This window comes from Salmo salar, unplaced genomic scaffold (genome assembly GCF_905237065.1).
Source record: "Salmo salar unplaced genomic scaffold, Ssal_v3.1, whole genome shotgun sequence".
Classification (NCBI taxonomy): domain Eukaryota; kingdom Metazoa; phylum Chordata; class Actinopteri; order Salmoniformes; family Salmonidae; genus Salmo; species Salmo salar.
Genome location: NW_025548513.1, coordinates 15273 through 26962, shown reverse-complemented (window position 1 = coordinate 26962; position 11690 = coordinate 15273). Strand labels below are relative to the sequence as shown.

Sequence of the window (11690 nt, the reverse complement as noted above, 5' to 3'; positions counted from 1 at the left end):
ATTAGATAGTACTCACTGTATTTACTGGTGTTAATCAGATCAATGTCCCTGTTTTATTAGATAGTACTCACTGTATTTACTGGTGTTAATCAGATCAATGTCCCTGTTTTATTAGATAGTACTCACTGTATTTACTGGTGTTAATCAGATCAATGTCCCTGTTTTATTAGATAGTACTCACTGTATTTACTGGTGTTAAATCAGATCAATGTCCCTGTTTTATTAGATAGTACTCACTGTATTTACTGGTGTTAATCAGATCAATGTCCCTGTTTTATTAGATAGTACTCACTGTATTTACTGGTGTTAATCAGATCAATGTCCCTGTTTTATTAGATAGTACTCACTGTATTTACTGGTGTTAATCAGATCAATGTCCCTGTTTTATTAGATAGTACTCACTGTATTTACTGGTGTTAATCAGATCAATGTCCCTGTTTTATTAGATAGTACTCACTGTATTTACTGGTGTTAATCAGATCAATGTCCCTGTTTTATAAGATAGTACTCACTGTATTTACTGGTGTTAATCAGATCAATGTCCCTGTTTTATTAGATAGTACTCACTGTATTTACTGGTGTTAATCAGTTCTCCAGTCTTCTCTTCTTCGTCCTCCTCTAATGTGACAGTAATCTCCCCCTCTTCATCCTTCATTCCAAAAACGTCTTCATCTTCTTTCACTTCATCCTCCACTCCAAAAACTGCATCTTCCTCCTCTTCTTTTACTGTAACATCCTCCTCCTCTTTCACTCTGAACGCTTCCTCTTCTTTCACTGAAACGTCTTTCTCTTCTTCTTTCACGCTAACAGCCTCACCCTCTACTTGTTTTTGTATTGAAACAGCCTCCTCTTCCTCCTCCTCTTTCACCAGAGCTTCTTTCTCCGTCCAGCAGGCCTCTTCTTTAACAGAAGAGTAGCTTAGTGAACTCATGGTCGGAGATAATAGCTAGTTAGCATTAGCGACTAGACTAGTGCTAACTTAACCAGCCAGCTAGCTGACTTACAACGTAAATATTACATAAAATGGAGTACTATGTTTAAATCACAGTGGCAATTAAACCACGAAATTGTCTAAAGAACTTGAATGTTCCGACTTTGTCGGCTAGCGAGCTACCGAGGTGGCTGCAGTTGCTGAAGAAGCGTTCCGTCCACTAGATTATACGTCACACTAGAAACATCGCCTGAAAGACACATATCGCCATCTGCTGTCTGGAGGAGGAAACGCAGTTGAGGAGGGAAAACTATTTTTATTCTTCATTGAATTATAATATTATAAAGCAGTTTAGGGAAACGTTTTTTCCTCTCCATTAAATATGAATATTATATCAACACGTACAAAGAGCAACAAGTGTTGTTTGATTAGTTCAGATTTTTTTATGAGAATTTAAAACAAACTCTACATCTACTCCACATCTGTATTTCTGATTCAGTCAAATAACTACATATCAAAATAAGCACCTAGTTATTGATACCCTTGATAAAGATGAGAAAAAAATTACTGTATAAAATAAATAAATAAACTTTACCCACTACCAGGATATTTTAGCCCAAAACCTGGTTACCTCTCTGCTAGGAGGCTGAGACTTGGCCATAAGTGGATCTTCCAGCAAGACACATCAACATCAAAGAAGAAATGGTTAATTGAGCACAAAATCAACATTTTTAATGGCCATCTCAGTCTTCGGACTTGAACTCCATTGAAAACCTGTGGTTTGAATTGAACAGGGCAGTCCACAAGCGCAGACTAAATAAATCAAGGACATGGAGAGATTCTGTATGGAGGAATGGTCTAAGGTCCCACCCAATGTGTTCTCTAATCTCATAAAACATTTCAGTGTCATTATCCTCCCAAGGGGAGGGTGCTGGAGTATTGAAAACATGGGTGGCAATAATTCAGACCCCAACCTTTTGAGAATTACATTTTAAACTAAATCTCTTTCTCTGAGCAATTGTATTAGTATAAAATAATATAATTTCCTTTTTTTGTGTTGGTGTAACAATACATCATGTAGATGTATATAATGAACAGACTAGGTCTATACTGCTCCTACATGGTGTAACAATACATCATGTAGATGTATATAATGAACAGACTAGGTCTATACTGCTCCTACATGGTGTAACAATACATCATGTAGATGTATATAATGAACAGACTAGGTCTATACTGCTCCTACATGGTGTAACAATACATCATGTAGATGTATATAATGAACAGACTAGGTCTATACTGCTCCTACATGGTGTAACAATACATCATGTAGAAGTATATAATGAACAGACTAGGTTCTATCCTATTCTACTGTATCTTAGTCTATGTATTACTCATCACATATGTATATACTGTATTCTATCCTATTCTACTGTATCTCTCTATGCATTACTCATCTCATATGTATATACTGTATTCTATCCTATTCTACTGTATCTGTCTATGTATTACTCATCTCATATGTATATACTGTATTCTATCATATTCTACTGTATCTGTCTATGTATTACTCATCTCATATGTATATACTGTATTCTATCCTATTCTACTGTATCTGTCTATGTATTACTCATCTCATATGTATATACTGTATTCTATACTATTCTACTGTATTTTAGTCTATGCCACTCTGACATTGCTCGTCCAAATATTTATATATTCTTAATTCCATTCCTTTACTTTAGATGTGTGTATTTGTTGTGAAGTTGTTACATATTATTGCACTGTTGTCCTTGAGTGGTCCAGCCAGAGCCCGGACTTGAACCCGATCAAACATCTCTGGAGAGACCTGAAAATAGTTGTGCAGCGATGCTCCCCATCCAACCTGACAGAGCTTGAGAGGATCTGCAGAGAAGAATGGGAGAAACTCCCCAAATACAGTTGTGCCAAGCTTCTAGCGTCATACCCAAGAAGACTCAAGGCTGTAATCGCTGCCAAAGGTGTTTCAACAAAGTACTGAGTTAAGGGTCTGAACACTTATGTAAATGTAGGATTGGGCCGTTGTCATCAAACTTCCATGATTAGTAAGAATTAGGGTAGATTTATAGGACTATTGTTTTTATGATTCATACATACTTTCCTAACCCTAAAATGTACCTAAATAATCTACAAGATCAGAGTATTTTTAAATCTACCAGTTGGTGTTGAAACAGAGACGAATGATGACTTTCTTGAATTGATCCCTAGTTTCTGACTCCGTGTATTCTATTGAGTCCGTCAACAAAATTAGAATGAAAAGGTATTTAAAGGCACAACATTCTAATTAAAGGTATTACCGTATTTAAAAGAATGGCTTAAGATGAAATGTACTCTAAACCCTATTGAATGAAAACTCCATGACAAAATCTGTTGGCCAACAATTGTGAGGGTTTTCAGCCAGGTATCAACACATGCAGAGTGTGAGTAAGCAAGACATACATTCCTAAATGGGGATCGGCCCCAGTCTCCTGGTAAAACACCAGAACCCTCCCCCTACAGCATTTATGTTCATTTTGAGAAAGTAGCACTACAGTCTCCAGGTAAAAAACTACTTTTGGGTAAAAATAGACGCGACACCTGTCTATGAATTTGAGAGGTTACATTGATGCTCCAGATACTCAACTAGTCTAAAGCAGACCAGTTTTATTGCTTCTTTAATCATAACAACAGTTTTCAGCTGTGCTAACATAATTGCAAAAGGGTTTTCTAATGATCAATTAGCCTTTTAAAATGATAAACTTGGATTAGCTAACACAATGTGCCATTGGAACACAGGAGTGATGGTCACTGATAATGGGCCTCTGTACGCATATGTAGATATTCCATTAATAATCAGCCGTTTCCAGCTACAATAGTCATTTACAACATTAACAATGTCTACACTGTATTTCTGATCAATTTGATGTTATTTTAATGGACAAAAAATGGCTTTCTTTTTAAAAAAAAGGTTATTTCTAAGTGACCCCAAACTGTTGAACGGTAGTGTACATCTACATCCTCCCATGTTGCTGAACCACTGATCAATAACTCCCTATTACAGGAAAAAACACTATTTCCATTGGTTGTTAGTACTGTACTGACCTCTCGTCCTCTGTCTCTCTCGTACTCTGCCTTGTGTATTTATCTTCAAAATATTCTTATAGTCCCGACATAGAACCAAATAGACTTCCCAAAAATAATATGGCATTTACTTTATTTCACATTTATTTAATCAGATATGTCAATTGAGAACCAATACGCATTTACAATGACAATCTGAATGAAGAAATACTAATATCAATCTATTTAATAATTAACATGTTTGAAATATCCCAATGATATAGTGAACAACATTTAGGGGTTTACACCTGCATTCAATCAATCTTAAGTTCATAATCAAAACATTTTTTTTTTACTCTTTTAATCCGATTTTCGACATGATCATGTCTTGAGCTGGGAAAAACATGTAGACCTATTTTTCAGTATGATTTCATTCATACAATATGATTTAATGTAGAATGAACAAAAACACAATTTCTCAATCAAAAACATAAGTCAGAACACAGCCTCTCTATTCTCTCGTGTGATTTCAGGTCCTCTGACTGGGAAAATGTATTTTCACAATGAGAGCAGTGGTATGTCTTCTCCTCCTGTGTATTAGTATGTTGGAAAGGCTTTTCTCCTGTGTGTGTTCTCTCATGCTTTTTCAAGCTCCCTAACCGGGTAAAACTCTTTTCACATCGGGAACATTTGTAAGGCTTTTCTCCTGAGTGTATTCTCTCATGCGCTTTCAGGCTCCCTCGATGGGTAAAACTATTTTCACTATTGGAACAGTGGTAAGGCTTTTCTCCTGTGTGTATTCTCTCATGCTCCTTCAGGCTCGCATACCACCTAAAATTCCTTCCACAGTGGGAACAGTGATAAGGCTTCTCTCCAGTGTGTCCCCTCTCATGTGGTTTCAGGCTCCCTAACTGAGTAAAACTCTTTACACCGTGGGAACAGTGGTACGGCTTCTCTCCAGAGTGTCTTCTCATATGTATTTTCAGGTTCCCTAACCCAGTAAATATCTTTCCACACTGAGAGCAGTGGTAGGTCTTCCTATCTTCTGTGTGTATTTCTTCATGTTGTTTCAGGTACCGTAACTGGGTAAACCTCTTTCCACACTGGGAACATTGGAAACTCTTTTCTCTTGTGTGTGTCCTCTCATGCTCTTTTAGGTTCCCTAACTTGGTAAAACTCTTTCCACAGTGGGAGCATTCGTAAGGGTTTTCTCCTGTATGCGTTCTCTCATGTACTTTCAGGTTCCTTAACCACTTAAAACTCTTTCCACACTGGGAACAGTGGTGTTGTCTCGCTGGTTTGGGCGTCTCTGGGTCTGGTTCCCCTGAAGGAGTCTCCCTGCTGTCAGAGTGAGAGTCTGGTCCCTCTCCTACCAAAGACAGAGTATTTAGTTAAATATTAAACAGAGAACTGAATTAAACCTCCATAAAATAAAACTGTCTTCCTGTGAGGCTAGATTCCTCAAAAACCTGAAGTCAGTTTTCAGAACATTACATAATTTAATAAAAACTTGGTGGCCGCCCTAATAATAATAATAATGTAGAACATAAAATCTAATCTTTCTCTCATGTTTATAGGCTGAGCAGAGCTCTACAATAGGGAAAGGGGGATACCTAGTCAACTGAATGGATTCAACTGAAATGTGTGTCCCGTATTTAACCCAACCCCTCTGAATCAGAGAGGTGTGGGGGGCTGCCTTAATAGACAGCCACGTCATCGGCAGCCAGGGAACAGTGGGTTAACTTCCTTGCTCAGGGGCAGAATGACAGCGTTTTTACCTTGTCAGCTCAGGGATTTGATCCAGCAACCTTTCGGTTACTGGCTCCTACCTGCCAGGCTACATAATGTCGTATTTTAGGCTGAGCAGAGCTCTATAATAATAGATAATGTCAAGTTTATAGGCTGAGCAGAGCTCTATAATAATAGATAATGTCATGTTTATAGGCTGAGCAGAGCTGTATAATAATAGATAATGTCAAGTTTATAGGCTGAGCAGAGCTCTATAATAATAAATAATGTCATGTTTATAGGCTGATCAGAGCTCTATAATAATAGATAATGTCATGTTTACAGGCTGAGCACAGCTCTATAATAATAGATAATGTCATGTTTACAGGCTGAGCAGAGCTCTATAATAATAGATAATGTCATGTTTATAGGCTGAGCAGAGCTCTATAATAATAGATCATGTTTATAGGCTGAGCAGAGCTCTATAATAATAGATCATGTTTATAGGCTGAGCACAGCGCTATAATAATAGATAATGTCATGTTTATAGGCTGAACAGAGCTCTATAATAATAGATAATGTTTATAGGCTGATCAGAGCTCTATAATAATAGATAATGTCATGTTTATAGGCTGAACAGAGCTCTATAATAATAGATAATGTCATGTTTATAGGCTGAGCAGAGCTCTATAATAATAGATAATGTCATGTTTATAGGCTGAACAGAGCTCTATAATAATAGATAATGTCATGTTTATAGGCTGATCAGAGCTCTATAATAATAGATAATGTCATGTCTTCAGGCTGATCAGAGCTCTATAATAATAGATAATGTCATGTTTATAGGCTGAGCAGAGCTCTATAATAATAGATAATGTCATGTTTACAGGCTGATCAGAGCTCTATAATAATAGATAATGTCATGTTTCCAGGCTGATCAGAGCTCTATAATAATAGATAATGTCATGTTTCCAGGCTGATCAGAGCTCTATAATAATAGATAATGTCATGTTTACAGGCTGATCAGAGCTCTATAATAATAGATAATGTCATGTTTACAGGCTGAGCAGAGCTCTATAATAATAGATAATGTCATGTTTATAGGCTGAACAGAGCTCTATAATAATAGATAATGTCATGTTTATAGGCTGAACAGAGCTCTATAATAATAGATCATGTCATGTTTATAGGCTGAACAGAGCTCTATAATAATAGATAATGTCATGTTTATAGGCTGATTAGAGCTCTATAATAATAGATCATGTTTATAGGCTGAGCAGAACTCTATAATAATAGATAATGTCATGTGTATAGGCTGATCAGAGCTCTATAATAATAGATAATGTCATGTTTATAGGCTGAACAGAGCTCTATAATAATAGATAATGTCATGTTTATAGGCTGATCAGAGCTCTATAATAATAGATAATGTCATGTTATAGGCTGATCAGAGCTCTATAATAATAGATAATGTCATGTTATAGGCTGAACAGAGCTCTTTAATAATAGATAATGTCATGTTATAGGCTGATCAGAGCTCTATAATAATAGATAATGTCATGTTATAGGCTGATCAGAGCTCTATAATAATAGATAATGTCATGTTATAGGCTGATCAGAGCTCTATAATAATAGATCATGTTATAGGCTGAACAGAGCTCTATAATAATAGATAATGTCATGTTTATAGGCTGAACAGAGCTCTATAATAATAGATCATGTTTATAGGCTGATCAGAGCTCTATAATAATAGATAATGTCATGTTTATAGGCTGATCAGAGCTCTTTAATAATAGATAATGTCATGTTATAGGCTGATCAGAGCTCTATAATAATAGATAATGTCATGTTTACAGGCTGATCAGAGCTCTATAATAATAGATAATGTCATGTTTATAGGCTGATCAGAGCTCTAGAATAATAGATAATGTCATGTTATAGGCTGATCAGAGCTCTATAATAATAGATAATGTCATGTTTATAGGCTGATCAGAGCTCTATAATAATAGATAATGTCATGTTATAGGCTGATCAGAGCTCTATAATAATAGATAATGTCATGTTATAGGCTGATCAGAGCTCTATAATAATAGATAATGTCATGTTTATAGGCTGAACAGAGCTCTATAATAATAGATAATGTCATGTTATAGGCTGAACAGAGCTCTATAATAATAGATAATGTCATGTTTATAGGCTGAACAGAGCTCTATAATAATAGATAATGTCATGTTTATAGGCTGAACAGAGCTCTATAATAATAGATAATGTCATGTTATAGGCTGATCAGAGCTCTATAATAATAGATAATGTCATGTTTATAGGCTGAGCAGAGCTCTATAATAATAGATAATGTCATGTTTATAGGCTGAACAGAGCTCTATAATAATAGATAATGTCATGTTTATAGGCTGAACAGAGCTCTATAATAATAGATAATGTCATGTTTATAGGCTGATCAGAGCTCTATAATAATAGATAATGTCATGTTTATAGGCTGAACAGAGCTCTATAATAATAGATAATGTCATGTTATAGGCTGATCAGAGCTCTATAATAATAGATCATGTTATAGGCTGATCAGAGCTCTATAATAATAGATAATGTCATGTTATAGGCTGAACAGAGCTCTATAATAATAGATAATGTCATGTTATAGGCTGATCAGAGCTCTATAATAATAGATAATGTCATGTTATAGGCTGATCAGAGCTCTATAATAATAGATCATGTTATAGGCTGAGCAGAGCTCTATAATAATAGATAATGTCATGTTATAGGCTGAACAGAGCTCTATAATAATAGATAATGTCATGTTTATAGGCTGATCAGAGCTCTATAATAATAGATAATGTCATGTTATAGGCTGAACAGAGCTCTATAATAATAGATAATGTCATGTTATAGGCTGATCAGAGCTCTATAATAATAGATAATGTCATGTTATAGGCTGAACAGAGCTCTATAATAATAGATAATGTCATGTTATAGGCTGATCAGAGCTCTATAATAATAGATAATGTCATGTTATAGGCTGATCAGAGCTCTTTAATAATAGATAATGTCATGTTATAGGCTGATCAGAGCTCTATAATAATAGATCATGTCATGTTATAGGCTGAGCAGAGCTCTATAATAATAGATAATGTCATGTTTATAGGCTGATCAGAGCTCTATAATAATAGATAATGTCATGTTATAGGCTGATCAGAGCTCTATAATAATAGATAATGTCATGTTATAGGCTGAGCAGAGCTCTATAATAATAGATAATGTCATGTTATAGGCTGATCAGAGCTCTATAATAATAGATAATGTCATGTTATAGGCTGAACAGAGCTCTATAATAATAGATAATGTCATGTTTATAGGCTGATCAGAGCTCTATAATAATAGATAATGTCATGTTTATAGGCTGAACAGAGCTCTATAATAATAGATAATGTCATGTTATAGGCTGATCAGAGCTCTATAATAATAGATAATGTCATGTTATAGGCTGTATTTGATCCAATGTAAATAACGTTTTGTTGGTGTCCCACTTCATCTCTAAAGTAATAATTACCATACTTTCTAAATGATAATTCTTTAGTTCAGCCTTTCCTTGAAATGGCTATTTTATTTTATGTTTTTTTGTAGACTTACAAACGTTTGCTAATATGTTCAGTCACCCCAAAACGCTTGTCCTTTTGCTAATATGTTCAGTCTCCCCATAACACATGTCCATTTCATGTCAATAATGCATCTTATTTTATGTATTTCTCCAACATTATTTAGAAATCTGCTTTTTGTTGGTATACACACTCCACACAAGGCCTACAATAGACACACATCAAAAGTTTCATTTATAACTTGTTTGCCATTCTGTGAGACAATTAAGTTGTGATTTTGTGGTGGGAGGGACTCTGATGGTATACACATGTTACAGTTAAGCAATAAGACCAGAGGAAGTGTGGTATATGGCCAATATAGCATGGGTAAAGACTGTCCTTATGCACGACGCAACACAGAGTACCTGGATACAGCCCTTAGCCGTGGTATATTGGCCATCTATCACTGAGGTGTCTTATTGCTATTATAAACTGGTTACCAACGTAATCAGAACAGTAAAAATACATGTTGTCATACCCATGGTATACGGCCTGATATACCACGGCTGTCAGCCAATCAGCATTCAGGGATTTAAAATGTAGCTTCAACATTATATTATAACATAAATTCCTATAGTACAGAACAACATTTTCAAGTATAGAATTTCAGTAGCATGCTGCTTTAAAACAACACATTCGTTCAAACCCTTTGCAGTTAGAGCCCGTTTTTAAGACAGTACTTACTGGTGGTAATCAGATCTCCTGACTCCTCTGTCAATATGACAGTTCTCTCTCCCTGTTTCCCCTCCTTCACTTCAAAAACTACATCCTCCTCTTTCACCTCTTCCTCTTCTTTTACTGTAACATCCTCCTCCTCTTTCACTCTGAACGCATCTTCTTCTTTCACTGAAACGTCTTTCTCTTCTTCTTTCACTGTAACAGCTTCACCCTCTACTTCTTGTTTTACTGTGACATCCTCCTCTTCCTTCTCCTCTTTCACGACAATGTTCAGCCCCAGAGCTTCTTTCTCCGTCCAGCAGACCTCCTCTTCTTTAACAGGAGGGGAGTAGTTTAGGGAGCTCATGTTCGGGGATGTTAGCTAGCTAGCTAGTTAGCATGAGCGACTAGTTTAGTGCTAGGCTAATTTATCAAGCCAGCTAGTTGACTAACAATGTACCTATAACATTTAAATGGGGGAAATTAACTAGATGTCAGAAGTATATTTAAAAAACAGAGGCAAATATGCACAGAAACAGTCTAAATGTTTCGGCTGTTGGCTACCGAGGTGGCTGACTAGATGTTGTTGAAGAAGTGTTCCGTCCACTAGATTATACGTCACGCTGCAGCATCGCCTGAAAGACGCACATCGCCGTCTGCTGACTGGAGGGGAAACGCAGTTGTTGTTGCACACAAATGTATTTTTCATTCCTTTCATTAAATAATAATATTATATTGAGACGTTCAAAAAGAGCAGTGCATATTTTGAGTGAGAATTTAAAACATACTGTCCTTCACATCTGTATTTAAGGCAGTTTCATATTCATTCATTTAAAGAAACCCACTGGTCACACTGGTTGAATTATCTGTCAAAATAGGAACTCTGCAGCCTAGTTGAACAGTGATCTATGTTCTATTAATGCTGCTGGGAGCAAACTGGAGAGTAGCTAGAGGAAAACAAACCTAACTGCATGTCCAGGCCCTGGTATATCACCAGACTGTACAAACCTAACGGCATCCCCAGTCCCTGGTATATCATCAGACTGTACAAACCTAACTACATCCCCAGTCCCTGGTATATCATCAGACTGTACAAACCTAACTACATCCCCAGTCCCTGGTATATCACCAGACTGTACAAACCTAACGGCATCCCCAGTCCCTGGTATATCACCAGACTGTACAAACCTAACTACATCCCCAGTCCCTGGTATATCATCAGACTGCATACAAACCTAACTGTATCCCCAGTCCCTGGTATATCATCAGACTGTACAAACCTAACTACATCCCCAGTCCCTGGTATATCACCAGACTGTACAAACCTAACTGCATCCCCAGTCCCTGGTATATCACCAGACTGTACAAACCTAACTGCATCCCAGTCCCTGGTATATCACCAGACTGTACAAACCTAAGTGCATCCCCAGTCCCTGGTATATCACCAGACTGTACAAACCTAACTACATCCCCAGTCCCTGGTATATCACCAGACTGTACAAACCTAACTGCATCCCCAGTCCCTGGTATATCATCAGACTGTACAAACCTAACTGCATCCCCAGGCCCTGGTATATCACCAGACTGTACAAACCTAACTACATCCCCAGGCCCTGGTATATCACCAGACTGCATACAAACCTAAC

At 36.6% G+C, this 11690-nt stretch overlaps 1 protein-coding gene across 1 annotated transcript; it reads right to left on the bottom strand.

Annotated features, from left to right (window-relative positions):
- Positions 1-4146: 4146 nt before the first annotated feature.
- Positions 4147-10674, bottom strand: LOC123733113 (zinc finger protein 391-like). The gene is made up of 2 exons (XM_045712471.1): positions 10072-10674; positions 4147-5378 (listed from the first exon to the last, which is right to left on the bottom strand). The coding sequence occupies exons 1-2, from the start codon at positions 10409-10411 to the stop codon at positions 4492-4494; spliced, it is 1227 nt and encodes a 408-aa protein (XP_045568427.1). The 5' UTR covers positions 10412-10674; the 3' UTR covers positions 4147-4491.
- Positions 10675-11690: the final 1016 nt, after the last annotated feature.